Here is an 18,566-nt window from a genome sequence, read left to right on the forward strand (position 1 = left end):
AAAAATATATAATAATTCTAATAAAATAATTATATATTTTAAAAAATCAAAAGTTTAAATACATTAATAAATTATATGATATAAAAATTGATTTAAAATAAAAAGATTCATATTAAATTTTTATTTTTCATATTGTAACTGAATAAATGTGTTCAACTTAATTTAAGAAAATAACATGAAATGTAAACGAATGAATGAAGTTTTTATAAAATTCCCTTGTATTGTAAAAAATAAGCACTAAATCCCCCTCTGTTATGAATTTTTTTTGCATAAAATCCCTTCTATAGTTAATTGCGTTAACTTTTAACAGAAAAGGGGATTTCGTGAAAGTAAAATGGAACACAAGGGGGTTTTACGCAAGAAAAAAAAAACACAAAGGGATTTGATGGACTATTAGTTAACGAAGTGATGGAGACAAGATAGAGCTCGGGGTAATTTAAGAAATGTTGGGGGAACCATATCACCCCCTAACACTATGTTGTCTCCACCATATATTGAAACTAATAGTCCATTAGAATTCAATCGGGATAACGTCTCCAATGCATTATCACATTAAAGTTTATAACAATGTTTCAGGGGATTGATTGTAATTAACAATACCACAGGGACCTTAAAGTTATTTTAGCATACCACATGGGTGTGACTGTAATTTACCCTTCAATTTTTTTATTTTTTTTATTAGTACCCTTACTTAAATAAAACGAAAGAGAAAGGCATCTTTGATAACTTGTGGGAATGAATGTGAATCAGATCCGAATGTATTTATTTTGTCCCAGCTTTTAATATAATATACTCCATTATATAACAAATTCTAAAGAGTTTTAAAATAATTTCCGCCTCTCAGTTTTGAATCTGAATTTCAACGCTGAAGTTAATTACATTATAGTATAGCCCATCAATTCATCAACATACAATAATATTTAAATACAATATGTCATATCTATATAATAAAATGTCAACGAACTCCATCATTTATTTACTTTAAAATATTATTTAAATAGTGCCACTACAACCGAATGAATTTATTAATGTCATCATATATATCGAAGCTGAAGACGCGGTTTTATAGAATCTACACCTAATGAAATGAATTATTAGTTTTAAATAATAGATCTATACGTATAAACACGTTTAGAGGTGAATGTCGGATAGATCGAATCAAAATTAGCCTTTTAATACAAATTTTCAATACATATTTCCAATTATAATTCCAAAAATTTCGGAATCTAAAATTCATTCAAACTCCAAAAGGCTTGGAAATTTCGGAATTTCGGAAAAAAATCGGAAATCACATAAGCTTTAAAATTTCAATACTTAGCCGAAATTTTCTAAAATGTTCGTAATTTTAAAAAAATAAGAACATCCACGCCGATAAAAGTAAAACTAATAACTACTAAATTTCAGTTCAAATAAATAAATAAAAATAAACACAACATAATATCCAATAAAACTTCTAACAAAAATTCATTATGTCAAAATCCTAAAATAAAAATATGTTATTTATAGGTGTATTTTTGGAAAAAAATTGGAATTTTTCGGAATTAAATTGTATCGGAAATCGAAAATTCTAAATATATTTTATATAATTTCAATTCTAATCTAAAAAAATCGGAAAAATTCGGAAATCGAAATTTCGAAAGTCGGAAAGTTGTTCCAAAATCGGAACTTTTCGAATCAAAATCGACAAAAAATGGAAATTCTGTTCCAACTTGCACCCCTAAACACACCATATATTTGTGTCTTTAGTAAGCTATTTATGTAAATCTACGTTTTAAAACGACGTGGTGTGTATTCCACGAAATGTAGGATCACATAAGCCCCGAAGCGGCACACAATTTTCACCATTCTGTGTGCTCATACGTTGTACATATGATATTTTGATATCTTCAATATTGTTGTCCTATATTTTAAATATATTCAACTCCATTTGAATTCAACTCTTGCCAAAAGTTATTATTATTAAATTTTTTTTTTTTTTCTGCCTGTCAAAATTAGAAAAGAAATATCACTCTGACCTCATGCATGAATTTTCTGTCACACGGAGCTTATAGTTATATACTTATATATATAGATGTATAATTAAAATCGCAACTAAATGAAATAAATCAAGAATTGAGAAGATGGACACTCTTTCATCTTCCTTCCTCCCAAAATTTAATCAATCCTTTCTACACAAGATTGAAAATAATTATTCCTTCACAACATTTCACGAGCCTCTAAACAAGCCTATTTCGAACATCTCCGATGTTTTCAAATTCAAGAAAATTAATCGAAAAGCACAAACGACACCCGATGATAATAATAATAATAACAATCGCACCAGAAAACCCAATCCGTTGCTCACAACATTGTTCAAATCCATCGATGATTTCACACTCGGCTCTCTCGACAAATTTCCCCTTCCTCCGTCGGTCGATCCCGAAAAAGTACTCACCGGCAACTACGCTCCGGTCGAAAACGAGCTTCCTCCGACCGCATGTGAGGTGGTGGAGGGCTCGATTCCAATTTGCCTTAACGGGGCCTACTTGCGAAACGGGCCGAACCCGCAATTCTCCCCGCGGGGCCCGTATCACTTATTCGACGGCGATGGAATGATTCAAATGATCAGAATCTCTGACGGAAAAGCCACATTTTGTAGAAGGTATATCAAGACTTATAAATATATGATGGAGCGTGATTTGGGGTACCCTATTATTCCTAGCTTTTTGTCTTCCTTCAACGGGGTCATGGCTTCGTTGGCACGTGTGGCAGTCACCGCCGCACGTGTGGTCGCCGGAGAGTTCACTCCGGTGGTCAACGGCTACGGGACTTCCAACATCAGCGTGGCGGTCATCGCCGGAAAGCTCTACGCTCTAGGCGAGTCGGATCTTCCGTACGAGATTAAAGTGACGGCGGACGGAGATTTGGTTACGTTAGGCCGGTGTGACTTTGGCGGCGGCGGCGTCGCCGCCGGAGAGGAGTTTTTGGGCATGACGGCCCACCCGAAGGTGGATCCCGGCACCGGCGAGGCGTTTGCTTTCAGGTACCACGTCGCTGCTCCGCATTTGACGTTTTTCAGGATCGATTCGGAGGGGAGGAAGCAGGCTGACGTGGCGATCCGCGCCGTTAAGACGGCGACGGTGGTCCACGATTTCGCCGTGACGGAGAAGTACGCGGTGTTCAACGAGGGGCAGATGGTGATAACCCCGTCGGAGATACTGAGGGGGCGGCGGCCGGTGAGGGTGGACGGAGGGAAGATTCCGAGGATTGGGGTGATCGAGAAGCACGCGAGGGACGAGAGTGGGATGTGGTGGGTCGACGCGCCGGGGGTGAACATATCGCACGCGGTGAACGCGTGGGAGGAAGACGGCGGCGATACGGTGGTGATGGTGGTGACTAATTATACGACGGTGGAAATGGTGTTCGACAGGCTGGATATGGGGCAGACCACGTTGGAGGAAATTAGAATTAATACGAAGACGAAGAAGATAAGGAGGCGGCCATTGTCGGACAGAGTTCTTGACCTCGCCGTCATTAATCCCGCTTTTGTCGGAAAGAAGAATAGGTACCATACTTCCTCTCTCCTTTTTTTTTTTTTTTTTTTTTTTTTTTTTTTTTTTTTTTTTTCAATTGAAATTATAAATAAAATAGATGATAAATTACACTCACGTCCCTGAGGTATGCTAAAATAACTTCAAGGTCCCTGATACCCCTGAAACAATTATCGGATCCAATATTTCATGTCCTGGAGATCGATTTGCACTATATTTGTTTCCCGTGGGGCCGACAAAAAATTATAAATCTTATATAAAATAAATAAGAATTAAAGAAATTTTATTAGAGCCATGTCACCAACTAGTTTTATGTTGTCTCCATTACTGCCTGAAACTAATAGTCGATTGAAACCCTAACTTATCCAATGCATTATTCTGTTAGGGTGTCGAACAATGTTTCAAGAGGTGATTATAATTATCGATACTACATGAATCTTAAGGTTATTTTAACTTACCTTAGAAGTGTAGGGGTAATTTACTATAAAAATTAAAAAAAGTACTATTGAAAAAGGCCCAAAAAGGTTGACTTGAAATTTTATTTACGAATTATTACAACACCTTGAGGTAACATTTAATTACAAATCGCCTCAATATTTGTTTAGTTATGAAAAATATCCTTTTGACTTGTGTCTGACCATGTATTCTAATAAAACTTGTGTTTTTTCGATTTTTATCCTTAAGTAATTTAAACTAATTTAAATATATATAGAAACCTTGCAATGAAACCTTTTATGAATGTTTATTTATATTTGATGTATATTTTTTGTAAAATCTTTTTTATTGTATAAAAACTATAAAAATGTAAACGAAAAAATTACGAAACAAATATAAAATTTAACATCACAATATATTCTTAATTCTTTTTTTTTTTAATATATCTTTTTGTTTAATTAATTTTAAAATGAAGAATACATAGTATATATAAAATTAAAAACAACTACATCATAAAATTTTGTAAATACCGAATTTTTAAAATATTTCATGGAATAGATTCTGTCAACACTAAATTGACCGACGGTTAAATAATTAATTTTTTTAAGTTGTTTAATTTTCAAAAGTCAAGATTAGCTAACCATAATGTGGCTCATATGAATTGACCGTTGATTTAAAAATTTAGAATTTCACAAGTTTCTAAAGTCTTATTTATGTCGATTTCCTTGATCGTCCAATTATTTGATTAATTATGGTTTCTTATTGGCACTAAGAATAAATTATTTACAGCCGCCTAATCCTATATTTATCAAGATTACCAAGACCTAACTTATTAATTAATAACATATTCATTTAAGGCCATTTTTCTATTTAAAAAAAGTCAAGCAAATAGAGCAAAATTATTTAATTTTAGCTTTTGTTTCACCAATTTCATTTACAAATGTTTTTTTAAATACATGTACAGGTACGTATACGCCCCAATAATAGAGACGCCGATGAAGATAGTAGGTCTCGTGAAAGTCGACATATCATTATCTTCGGATGACTCCGTAGTGGGCACCCGTATGTACGAGCCGGGCTGCACGGGCGGTGAACCATTTTTCGTCGCGAATAATCCGGCGGGCAACGAAGATGACGGTTTTCTAATCACATATGTATATGATGAGATAAGTCAAGAGTCAACGTTCTTGGTTATGGATGCAAAGTCCCCTAATCTAGACATTGTTGCTGCGGTGAAGATACCTAGTAGGGTGCCTAATGGAATCCATGGGTTCTTTGTCAATGAAGATTGCCTTAGCAAAATGTGAGAGATAATACAAGTCTATTAATTAATTTACCTTTTTATACATAGTGTTATTTGGAAGAAGTTCCATTTTAGATTTATATCAAGCTATCAAGCAGGAAACTTTAACTTTTTAATGTATTTGTATTTCGGACACATTTCATGTCCCACACTCAAGGACACATGTCAGACATTTTATGAATTATTGCAATTTTTTAAAATGTTTGAATAACAATTTTTAAATACTTTTATTGAGTCCCTAATTAGTTACATGAATTACAAATTGATAGTTGATAATAATTTTTATTTTAAATTTTCAAAACACACTACGTCAAAGCAAAATAACATAAAACACTTTCTGCTAGTATATATTCAATGAAAAGAGCAATTCTTTTGAGGATTCATTGATACTTAATGGGGAAAGCCTTGAGGGGCAGTGCATTATGAAGATACGAATATCCAACCATAAATATAAATATTTGGGGGATTTTTCGGTTTATTGATTTTTGGTAATTTACCCAACAAAAGAAAAAACCAATAAAAACAATTGCGTATATAATATGAAAAGGGCATTTATTTTTTACGATTCATGGTTACTTGATAGGAAAAGCCTTAAGCGGTACTGCCTTATGAAGTGAAAGCCCGAACATCTCATTCAAATCGAGGTCCTCAGGTTTCGTCCCTGGGTCAAGTTTCCATTCAAAGTTATGAATCAAAGATGCCATCATTAGATGCACCATAATGTGCGCCAATGGCATCCCGGGGCAGATTCTCCTTCCCGAACCGAAGGGAATGAACTCAAAATCATGACCCTTGTAGTCGATTTTGTTGTCTAAAAATCGTTCAGGCTCAAACATATCTGCATTTGACCATATACTTGGGTCTCTTCCCATTGCCCATATATTCACAAGTATTTGAGCATCTTTGGGGACAACGTAACCATTCATTTCTACGTTAGCATTTGCCTTGTGGGGGATTAAAAACGGGCCGACCGGGTGAAATCTAAAGGTCTCTTTAATCAGTGCACGTAAATAAGGGAGTTTTGAGATATCGGATTCCTCAACTTGTTTATTTTCTCCAATCACATTTCTTAGCTCATCCTTTGCTTTCGACATTATTTCAGGGTTTTTTAATAGTTCTGTCATTGCCCATTCGACGGTATCTGCGCTCGTATCTGCTCCACCAAGAATTAAGACCTGAAATAAAGTTGAATTAGTTTACATTTGGTATGAGATGTTTTTCCCTTTTATCATCACAAACATATTTTTTTGTGTGACACCACATAGTTTGATATTCTTATGAAGAAAATACTATTACTATGTTGCCACTATTGGTGTGTCACTAGTTCTACATAGTGATATTTTTAGTGGCAACAACAAGAAACTATATAATAACTCCCAAAATGAATCCAAACATTGCCTATAAGTGACAAAATACAAGATGTTAGTTACATAATGTAAATATTTAATGGCAATTTCTTATATACGTTGTTACCATTAGGGTCTCACTAATGGGTTTTTCATTCTTCTTGTTTCGTGCAGCGTATATTAAAGTTATATTGTAAATGGATGGGTGAAACGATACTTACCACAAGCAAATGTCTTATCTCATCGCGGCTCAAGTTAGAATCGCGTTCTTGATTGAGATCGAGAAGTACTTGAAGTAAATCATTCTTCCTAGGAGAATCAGAGGAGGACATGACCCTTGACCGCAACCTTTCACTAATTATTTGATCGAATATCGCTAGCATCTTCCCAAAATAAGCTTTTGATTCGCGTTTAAGGCCTTGTGGGTCGATCCACTTAAGAATCGGGAAGTAATCAGCAAGGTTAGGGGTGCCGAAAATCTTCATCAGCCCATTTATAGTACCCTTCATCTCTTGAGCAGAATCAGAGTCGAAGTGAGCAAAATCAATAGAAAAGAGAGTTGTCGAAATCAAATTAAGGGAGGTCACAAACGCAACCTCCCCAATATCAACAACTCGTGTATTACTGCAACATTCGTGCAAGTAATCACGCAACTGCTGCAGCTTTTCTTGGCGGAGGCTTTCGCTCAATTGGAGCTTATGCACCGTAAACATGTGCTCTTTGCAGATTTTACGAAGTGTACGCCATTTGTTTCCCACCGGCAGCCAGGATAAAGCGGTCGTATGGTGGTTTGCTACATGGGCCGTGTCAGGTACCATCCGATTGGAACAAATCTGATCGTGTTTCTGTAGAATTTCTTTTGCCATTTCTGGTGAAGATGCCACAATTGTTTGTACGGTTCCGAGTTTGAGATACATTAAAGGGCCGTAAGTCTTTGATAGCTTCGCCAGAGAGCGGTGGGGGTTTCGGCCGAGTAGGAGAAGGTTGCCTATGATCGGAAGAGGGAAAGGACCCGGTGGAAGCTTCGATGATGATCTTTTGTAGTATCCAAAGAGATGAAGAAATATCCATAGGCATATTATTGTGGATAGTATTACCAAAATCCTAAGGAAATCCATTGTATCAATTTTATTTGATTTGAGTAACCAAGGTATACATATGACATATTTATATAGATGAAATTTGAAAAATGTCGTAGAAGAATATTTAATACATTGAGTTTCTATGAATATTGGTATGCCTACTTGGTAGCTATGTAGTAGTTGTTTAAATGTAACAATTAATATATTGGATCTGAATTATACAAGTAAACAATTAGGTTACTAGAGCTATTATAAATTGTACCAATCTATCACATCTAGTTTCAAGATTGTCCGTTAAAGCTCGTTTGAACTCGATTTATTACCAAATTGAACCAATCTTCAACTATATTCTCGTTTGATAAGCTATGAAAATCTCGGCTCAAGTCGAATTCGATTAGTATTCGCCTAAAGTTGAACTAAACTCTATTAGTTACCAATTTGAAAGACCGAGTTCCACAATACTAGAAAACTTCATACATTATATACCAAGGAAAAATCATAAAATATTAAGTTTCAACATAGATAGATGTATGGTGTTTGCAAAAACTTCTAAAAGGTGATTTTCAGTTTTTTTTTTCTTTTTTATTCAGAATCACTTTTAAAGTGGTTGCAATACCAATTTTTTCTTTTACTCCAGTTAAGATGGACCGATTTAAACTAAAATATAAAAAACACTAATTGAACAACTTCTCCTAAAATAAGTTGCTTAAAATTGATTTTTCTATAGAGTTTGCAAACACCAACAACTTTTAACATAAGCATTTATTACTAACTTAACTCATAATTACCCACTTCAACTTTTTATAAATGTTTTGAAAACACCACCGTAGTTTTTTCTAGCAATATTCAAATCCATTACAACTGGGGAAATAGGAGTTGGGTAGGATCCAAAGTCTAGAGATCTACTCTAATAGTAAATGTTGAGTACCAACTTTTCTAATGATGGTTGGTAAACACCACCGTAGTCAATATCATCATAAATATGATTGAGAAATATCCTTCTTAATCTGAAGAAAATTGTATTCTAAACCAAACCTTTTTCCAAGAGTTGAAAAAGTGATAACTTTAAATGACATTTAAAAGTTAGTGTAGACAGGGTCGGCTATATGGTTTTGAGACTACAAGTATAAAATGGTATTTCCACCCTCAAGATATCTTATTTCACCACTAAATTAAATATATTTTTAATTTAACCATTTTCTTCTTCTTTTACCTTTATTTTTTACAAATCTATAAACCATCTACAACCAAACAAATTAAAATATTTATATAAAAAAAAAATCACACCGTTTTCACTGGAAATCTCACCTCTCCACCTTAAGTGAATAATACTTTTGTCAGAGAAAAATATTTTGAAAGGTCAAAAAGAGCAGGACTATTTGCGGTTTTTGAGAAATAAATTAAGATTAAGGCCCTGAACTTCCTCCATAATTTGTCAGCTTGGCTTAATATAATTTCGTTTCCTAAAAACAAATTTGCATAATTTGTTGCTCATCCGATACGGAAGTTTAATTTAAATATCTTGTAATAAATATTTCATTGTAAAAAATAAGAAAATAATAAAAAAAAATTAAAAAAAAAATTAAAGAAATAATAAAATAAAATAAAATAGAAATAACTTAGAACACATGATGATTAATTGTGAATACAAGGAAGAGTGGTGGATTATAAATTTCAGGGGTATTTATGCAATTTTATAATCTTTGGTGGTGAATTGAGATAATTTGGAGATGGAAATAGCACCACTCTAAATATATTCGTTAAATCTTTATATTCTATTATTTTCATAAATATTTTTCTAAAAATAAGATGACCAATTCACTCAATACGTCTTCTGTATTTGAAGTTTGAACCAAAATACACTTTTATACTAATTTAAAAAACAAAATAGAAATAGGATCAATAAATCTATCCCAGTACTAAAAACAGAAGGAATTTTTATAAAAAACAATTGAAGGATTATTTAAATAATTGATATTTTGTTTATAGATGATATTTAATTTATGGTTTTCAAGCATAATTCTCAAAATCTTTTCAAACAAACAACATATAATTTTGATCATGTGTTCTCGTACAGCAACATATCTTAGGTAACATTTAATTTTTACATCTTATGACTTATATTACATAAACATTTGTACAACTACCCAACTTTGTGGAAAAACAAATAAAAAACTTAACTGCGTATAAAGGTACGTGACACTATAGAAGGGGTTTCGGGTAAAGCTACTTGAAATCCTGATAGGTTTTTTCAGCAAATTCAAAATTTCGAATACAAAAAATTGCAGTACCCGAACTTAATATATATAAACACTGAAATATAAAATACATATGCAAAGTAAGAAAATATTGATACATTTATTTACAAACTACAAAACTGAAAATAATATACCCCACATCGTCGAGGCAAATAAGCAATATTATCATTTGCGTTATGTGTATGTATATAGAGGATATTTGGACGGATGGAATAGGGTAATTAAGCGGTTAATGGATGGAAAAATACATGTTATTATCTGCACATAATCCATTAGCGATCACATATGATAAGTCGGTTTCCTAATGGGTCGGTTGAGAATATATTTGCCACTTAATTCACATAAAAAAATTTAATTTTGGAATAAAGATATGAAGATTAGTGCCAATATGTCATCATTATTTACCAGTTCAAAATAATTAAAATCAATTCGGCAAAAAGTTACTATTCCAAAATTCAAACTAATTCCAAATATGCATATTATGTCATAATGTTACTGTGCCATTATCACTCACCATTTCATGACAGATAACAAATCAACAGAAAATACTTTGAAATTCAGGATTCAAACTTCGATCTACTGTCAATATTGCAAAAATAAATCAAAATACAAGGAGCTTGCAACATAAGAAACTATCCTCAACCGTTTTCATTTATCTAAAGCTCGTAAATCTTAAAACCTTCAACAATGTTGAATGTAGTTGGGCGAAAATTGCATGTGGGGCTAGTATAGTACTTTTACTTCTTCGGTGGGTATGTCAAAGAATGATTTGGGCTTTGGTTTTTTGCTAGTTTAGTAACACTCCAGGGAGTATATTAAATGAGTCCTAATATAACTAGGGGTGTAAATGAGACGAGCCGGCTCGCGAGCTTTCGGAGCTTGCTCGAAAAAAGCTCGTACTCGAGCTCGATAAATCGAGCTCGAGCTCGAGCTCACGAGCCCGAGCTTTTCGAAGAGCCGAGCTCGAGCTTCATTTTAGTTGTTCGACAGCTCGCGAGCCGGCTCGCGAGCTTTACCTTTTTTATATATTTTTTTAATACATATAAATAATATATAATAATGAATATTATTAATAATAAATAAAAAAAAAATTACTTTTCTAATTGAAAAAAAGATTAATAAGAAAATATAGTATCAGACTATTGCTTAGATATTAACACTCAATAAAAAAATAGATTGACTTTATTAGTTAGTTTTATATTCTTGTAATTTTTTATTTGATTAAAGAAAAGAAAATTGAAATTAAATACAAAAGACAAATGAAAAAGTGGAATATGGTGAGTCTTCACTCTTCAGTAGGCAACCAAACGTCGGTTCCCTTAGGGTTTGGTCTTCTCTCTTCTTCAAAGTTCAGCTTCAAAATTTTCTCTTTGGATTTCACTTTCAATTCTTCAAATGTTATTCTAGCAAAATGGTAGAGTGCGCTAATAATTTTTGAAAACACAAGTTACACAAGTTCAAAGGCAGCCCAAGAAATTGGTGGTTTGTGCAACGACGGCCGAGATTTGTCTAAAGGCGAAGGTGGTTCCTCTTCAACACTCCAAAATTAAAAGAAAACATAAGAATAGGTAATCTTCAAAAAAATCTTCCTATTTCGATTTTAAATAATAGGTGAATGTTTGACTCAAAATTTAATAGTTTTTTGTCTCTACATGCATAGAATATGTGAAAGTTTGACCCAAAATTTGATAGTTTTTTCCTCTACATGCATATAAGTTCACAGTGGAAGTTTGAAATTCTTGTTATAATAATCTGATTTACGACTTTGGTTAAAGATAATAAGAAATAAATCATTTAACAACACTTAAATTCACTAACAATTATTGACATGTTGCCTTTGTTTTTTGCAGTTATGTTGCTTGATGATACTATTGCACATCCTGGAGAAGGAACGGGAGCAACGGGACAGGATAATGATATGAATGCACATTTAAATAGTGAAGAGCATGCCGATCTAGGTATTACAGCAGATGGTGCCGTGGAGAATCGAACGGAATCAACTCACATTAATAAGCGACAAAAAAAATCACCTATCTGGGCAGATTTTACAGAGATTAAGGATGATAATGGTGTCACCAAGGTGTGTTGCAACCACTGTAAAAAGCTATTTACAAGGAACAAGACTACTTCAACAACTCAATTCCACAGACACTTGCAATCATGTCATGTTTTTCAAAAAGAAAAGGCTGCACGAGATAAGGGTAAATTTTCACAAACACAAATTGGTTTTCTTCCAACAACTGTAGAGCTATCTTCTTTTCCAGCATTACGTGATGGGAAATTCGATATGGAAAAGATGAAAGAAGCGGTAGCTCATTGGATTATGATGCATGAGCATCCTTTCTCCATTGTAGAAGATGAAGGATTTAATTTGATGCAGAGACTGGGAATGCCTGAGTGGAGATCATTTACTAGAATCACGGCAAAAAATATTTGCGTGAAAGTGTACGACGTGGAGAAGCAGCAGCTGAAAATTGTATTGAAGAATGTGAACAAAATCAGCCTTACTACAGACTGCTGGAAGTCGAAGAATCAAAAAATTGAGTACATGGTCATAACTGGTCATTGGATTGATCAAAGCTGGATTTTACAAAAACGTATGCTCAACTTTGTCCATATTCCACCTCCTCGACGAGGCCTTGAGATTGCAAATGCTGTTTGGCGGTGCTTGGAAGAATGGTCCGTGGAATTAGCTCAACCAAAAAAATCCGAGCTTGATATGTATCTTCAAGAAAATTGTTATATGTCCAATAAAGAAGATGGACGAGAATTTGATGTTTTGGAGTGGTGGAGAGTTCATGCCTTGAAATACAAAATATTGTCAGTAATGGCAAGAGACATTTTAGCCATTCCGATCACCACAGTTGCTTCAGAGGCTTCTTTTTGCGCTGGAAGTAGAGTAATCGACAAATATCGTGCCTCATTGACTCCGGATACAGTGCAAGTTTTGATGTGTGGAGGAGATTGGTTGAGAAAAAAATTTGGGGTAAAAAAGAAGTCCAAGGTAAAATTAGAATAATTGATTGAATTATTCATTATTTTTATGTCTTTGTTTAGTATTCTTTGTTTTGCGTTGCAGAATGAGAAGAAAGCAATACAAGTCTTTCTTCCGGTTGATGATGAAGTTCCAAAGTCATGATTGACGTGTATTATGTGTTGCATTAGTAAGTTTTGTATTGTTTTAGTTGTTCTATAGCATACTGACAAGAAAACAATATTGTGTGTTTGCTACTAACTTGGGTAATGTTTATTTGCAGATTTAAAAACCATAATTTTTGTAAGTGGATTAGAGTACTCAAGTATAATCTGCCAAGTTTGAAGGATAATGGAGTTTGGAGTGCACAAATGCATTTTGGATATCAGCCTTTTGAAAATATAAATTAAGTACATTTTGTGGAGATTTTTTTTTTTTGGATAAAAAATGTTTAGATTTTGTGGCATGAGTGCATTTCTATATTTTCGTAATTATGGAGATGATTTTTGTGGATTTATTCAGGTTTTCGTCGGTTTTTTTTATTGCATAATTTTACTTACTTGCAGTTAGTTTCGATTTGATGGATAGGTTAATTAAATGAAAAATTGAAAATTTGGTTTTGCCGAGCTCGAGCTTGAGTTCGAGCTCGAGCTCGAGCTCGGGCTCGTTTTGTAAACGAGCTCGAGCACGAGCTCGAGCTCCTTAGCAACAACCCGAGCTCGAGCTCGAGCTGAAAATTATAGGCTCGTCGAGCTCGAGCTCGAGCTCGAGCCTTATATAGTTGTAGCGAGCTCGAGCTCGAGCTCACAAAATAAGGCGAGCTCGGCTCGAGCTCGGCTCGTTTACACCCCTAAATATAACAACTTATATCAAAACAACTGAGATAACAAAAATTACTTGAAGATGCGAATATTCAACAACAAATATGAATACTTGAGGGACTTTTTGGTTATTAGACTTTTGTTCATGGATTTTTGATAATTTACCCAACAAAAAATATTACAATAAGAACAATTGTGTATATCGAATGAAAAGGGTATTTATTTTTTATGATTCATGGCCACTTGACAGGAAAAGCCTGAAGTGGCACTGCCTTATGGAGTGAAAGCCCGAACATCTCACTCAAGTCGAGTTCCTCAGATTTCATCCCGGGTTCAAGTTTCCATTTAAAGTTATGAATGAAAGATGCCACCATTAGATGCACCATAATGTGAGCCAGTGGCATCCCGGGGCATATTCTCCTTCCTGAACCGAAGGGAATGAACTCAAAATCATGGCCCTTGTAGTCGATTTTACTGTCTAAAAATCGTTCAGGCTCAAACATATCTGCATTTGACCATATACTTGAGTCTCTTCCCATTGCCCATATATTCACAAGTATTTGAGCATCTTTGGGGATAATGTAGCCATTCATTTCTACGTTCGCATTTGCCTTGTGAGGGATTAAAAACAGGACGACCGGGTGAAATCTAAAGGTCTCTTTAACCACTGGACGTAAATAAGGGAGTTTCGAGATATCGGATTCTTCCACTTGTTTGTTTTCTCCAATCACAGTCCTTAGCTCATTCCTTGCTTTGGACATTATTTCAGGATTGCTTAATAGTTCTGTCATTGCCCATTCCACGGTATCTGTGCTCGTATCTGCTCCACCAACAATTAAGACCTGAAATAAAGTACAATTAATTTATATCTCGTATGAGATATGTTTCCCTTTTATCACTATATAAAATAATCTTTTGTGTGACAACACCTATTTTTATATTCTTAGGAAGAAAATACTATTACTATGGTGTTACTATTGGTGTCTCACTAATTCAACATGGTGACACTGAAAACCGAGTTAGTGGCAACAATAAGAAACTATATCATAACTCCCAAAATGAATCCAAACATTTCTTATAAGTGATAAAATACAAGATGTTCCTTAATGTAAGTATTTTAATGACAAATTCTTATATATATTGTTAGGGTTTTTTTGCAAAATCTAGCCCTTTGAAATCTCTAATTGCTAAAAACCACATCGTGTAAAAACAATTAGCAACGACCCCCCTATGAAAATAAGTTAAAGCAAAAAAAAACCCTACAACTCATCGTATAGCGCAAGCGCGAATTGTGCATGTAAGAGTGTGTGTTTCTACTTGAAAATTCGAAAATACCCTCTGATTATTTTGTAAAGAAATAAATCCAATTTAATTTAAATATAAATAATCCAAAACTTTGGATCAAATTGCAATTTTTAAAATTTGTTAAATGAAGAAAAATAAATTGCGTCTTCCCAAAATTATTCTCCTCCACTGAAATCGCCACGACCACCAACAAACTCCCACCACCACCAGCAGCAATCACCTCGTCAAGCTGCTAACTCCAAACAGAGAGAAAGAACATGTCTTCCCCAAAATTCTTCTTCTTCCCATTGAAATCACCGCCACCACCAAAATCACAACACCACCTCCGGCAATCACCTTTTCACGCCGCCGCCGCTACCCCTTCCTTCCACCACCCGCCTCTTCCGCTCTTCTCGCCATAGACACCCTGACCCTCCACCCCAAATTCTCAAAATCCCCGCCCCGCCCATCTATTTCCCCCGTCAGCCACCTTTACTTGAGATTTGATTGTGGCGAGAAGTGAGGCATGAACATTGAAGAATCAACATTATTTTTTTACAGTGCTGGAGAAGAGGGACCTCGTTGGAGAAGAAGACATTGAGTTGGGTTTTGTTGCAATTGTTATTTATGTTTTGTTATGTTTTCGTTTTTTTTTTTTAATATTTCTTTTGTAAGGGTAGTTCAGTCATTTCATATAAGTCAACATTCAATTTCGAAACAGGGGCTAATGTTCTTGAAAAACACAATACATGAGTTTTTTTGCTAATATTTTTAACACGAGGTGTTGTTCACCAATTAGAAATAACACAGGGGATATGTGCTATTAGCTCATGTTGTTACCATTGGGGTGTCACTATTGGTTTTTTTTTCCTTGTTTCGCGTAGTTTGTGTTAAAATTATATTGTAAATGCATGGATGAAATAGTACTCACCAAAAACAAATGCTTTAACTCGTCGCGGCTCAAGTCAGAATCGCGTTCTTGGTTGAGATCGAGAAGTACTTGAAGTAAATCATTTTTTCTAGGAAAATCGGAAGAGGACACGCCAATCGATCGCAACCTTTCACTAGTTATTTGATCGAATGTCGTTAGCAACTTCCCAGCATAATCTTCCGATTCGCGTTTAAGGCCTTGTGGATCGATCCGCTTAAGAATCGGGAAGTAATCAGCAAGGTTAGGGGTTCCTAAAATCTTCATTAGGCTCTTGATATATAGTACCCTTCATTTCTTGAGCAGAATTGGAGCCCAAGTGGGCAAAATCAATAGAAAAGAGAGTGGTCGAAATCAAATTAAGGGAGGTCACAAATGCAACCTCCCCAATATCAACAACTCGTCTATTACTGCAACATTCGTGCAAGTAATCGTGCAACTGCTGCAGCTTTTTTTTGCGGAGGCCTTCGCTCGATTGGAGCTTATGCACCGTAAACATATGCTCTTTGCAAATTCTACGAAGTTTACGCCATTTGTTACCCACCGGTAGCCAGGCTAAAGAGCTCTTATGGTGGTTTGCTGCATGGGCCGTGTGAGGTACCGTCCGGTCGGAGCAAATTTGATCGTGTTTCTGTAGAATTTCTTTTACCATTTCTGGTGATGACGCCACAATTGTTTGTACGGTTCCGAGTTTGAGATACATTAAAGGGCCGTAAGTCTTTGATAGCTTCGCGATAGAGCGGTGGGGGTTTCGTCCGAGTAGGAGAAAGTTGCCTATGATCGGAAGTGGGAAAGGCCCCGGCGGAAGCTTCGTGTGCCGGAATTTTGCTACCAAGACATGAGAAAATGCCCAAATGAGTGGGAATAATAGTAGCAAAAGTGTGAGAAAATCCATTGGCTCTTTTTTTTTTTTTCTTTGTTGTGTGTGTTTCTTTGTGAAATTAAGGTACTTAATCTATGGTTAGTGTTTATATAGAGATGCAAAACTGTTATGGTTATGGTCTTGTACAGATGCTTCAATTTTGGTGCAAAAAATAAAATAAAGTATTATAAATCACAAATTGAAGTCCATGTGGTCGTATTTAATGTGTATCAAATTCATGAGGGCCCTTTGTGGGCATGATTATAATGAAAGGAAAAGTTACATAGAACAGGCCATTTTAGAAGGGCTAGTACACCTGGTTATTTACACTAGGTGAATTTGAACGCCATATTTGGTTAGATAATTATACATTCATGAATTATAATTAAACATATACACATGAGTGTGTGATTATGTGTAGATTTGTGGTTCAAATATATCACGTATAAATAACTTGGTGTAGCAACTTAATTTCCATTTAAGAAGTTAACATAAACCGAATAATTAGGCAAGGTTGCTATAAAAGGAATAGACATAATGCACGAGTATTGCAAGTCGGGGCAAAAATCGAATTAGTTGGCAAATATATGTTTCAAATTTCAATCCTATTAAAAGCCTTGGATTTTTTTTATTTTCTTTAATTTCTTTTTTTGACAAATGGTGGAATTAGAATTTTCCGTTTGGCAAGCCGAAATCTGTGAGAGCAAATTAAAATTCATCGGATGGAAATTAATGATTAAAATCTGTTATAAGTAATGGCTATGAATTTGTTTCAAGTTTTGAAAATTTAAAAGCAATAACATCTTAATTTTTCTTTTAATGTGACAGATGGATTAAAGATTAGCCAAACCCAATTAATTAAGAATGGTTTTTGGACTTCAGCAAGTTTGGTTCTTGTATTCCAATTTTACCAATCCCAAACGATGTCACATCTAAGATAAGGTTAACTCTATACTACATATACTACATCCAGTGAAGATTACACTGGGTGGATATGTATCGTTGATCTACACACACTAATGTGGATGTGTATGTTGTGTGCTTATGAATAGTAAAGATCTTCCTGCGCTTGTTTGATTTCTTTAAACCTAGTGCTTTTAATTAAAGGGCATTAAAATTTATTTTCACAGGTGATGAATGTTTTTAGTTTTACGCAGAAGAATTCCAATCGACGAACCGTCCAGTGCAATAGGAATCGAATGTGTCGCATATTAAAATTAGGCAGTATGTTGTACGTTGTAGCAACTTTGCGCCTTGTTATATTGAATAGATCACTGCCATTATATGGTTAGATGTTTATTTATAACGTACTAGCTACTTGGAGGCTCGTATTGTAGCTTGCATTATATTTGTCTTATAGGGATCGCATCAATCTCTGGAATTAAATTCGTGGAAGCTCGCTTAATCACCATGGAGGAGTGATGCCAATGCGAGAAGCAAAGACGAGCGAGCAACACCGGCGAGTTAATGACGCCAGGGGCGGACCCAAGGTATGCCTTGGGGGGCCCGCCCCTGCAAGAATATTTTTTTTTTATTTTTTTATTTTTTATTTTTTTTAATCTTTTTCTTATTATTTTTTTCAATATTTTGTGAAATTTATCTATTAATTTATACACTTTAGCCCCCAAAGTTCAAATTTGGTACCATTTTAGCCCAAAAAAAATTCTACCCCCCCACCCAATACCCCTTGGTTCGCCCCTGAATGACGCCGTTTACCAATGTTGTTAGAACCGGACCGAACCG

The 18,566-nt window shown here is 34.8% G+C and overlaps 2 protein-coding genes and 1 pseudogene across 3 annotated transcripts; 1 reads left to right on the forward strand and 2 right to left on the reverse strand.

The window, feature by feature from the left end:
- Nucleotides 1–2,092: 2,092 nt before the first annotated feature.
- LOC105971231 (putative carotenoid cleavage dioxygenase 4, chloroplastic) lies at nt 2,093–5,492 on the forward strand. The gene is made up of 2 exons (XM_012996082.2): nt 2,093–3,544; nt 4,930–5,492. The coding sequence occupies exons 1-2, from the start codon at nt 2,121–2,123 to the stop codon at nt 5,270–5,272; spliced, it is 1,767 nt and encodes a 588-aa protein (XP_012851536.2). The 5' UTR covers nt 2,093–2,120; the 3' UTR covers nt 5,273–5,492.
- Nucleotides 5,493–5,658: 166 nt separating this feature from the next.
- On the reverse strand, nt 5,659–7,786 carry LOC105971420 (cytochrome P450 76T24). Its single transcript, XM_012996273.2, has 2 exons — nt 6,836–7,786; nt 5,659–6,443 (listed from the first exon to the last, which is right to left on the reverse strand). The coding sequence occupies exons 1-2, from the start codon at nt 7,730–7,732 to the stop codon at nt 5,841–5,843; spliced, it is 1,500 nt and encodes a 499-aa protein (XP_012851727.2). The 5' UTR covers nt 7,733–7,786; the 3' UTR covers nt 5,659–5,840.
- A 6,054-nt stretch (nt 7,787–13,840) lies between these two features.
- LOC105971467 (cytochrome P450 76T24-like) lies at nt 13,841–16,988 on the reverse strand (annotated as a pseudogene). Its single transcript, XR_016030324.1, has 2 exons — nt 15,965–16,988; nt 13,841–14,591 (listed from the first exon to the last, which is right to left on the reverse strand). The product of XR_016030324.1 is annotated as a cytochrome P450 76T24-like (transcript).
- Nucleotides 16,989–18,566: the final 1,578 nt, after the last annotated feature.

Source organism: Erythranthe guttata, chromosome 3 (genome assembly GCF_056151865.1).
Source record: "Erythranthe guttata isolate IM_541 chromosome 3, IM_541, whole genome shotgun sequence".
Classification (NCBI taxonomy): domain Eukaryota; kingdom Viridiplantae; phylum Streptophyta; class Magnoliopsida; order Lamiales; family Phrymaceae; genus Erythranthe; species Erythranthe guttata.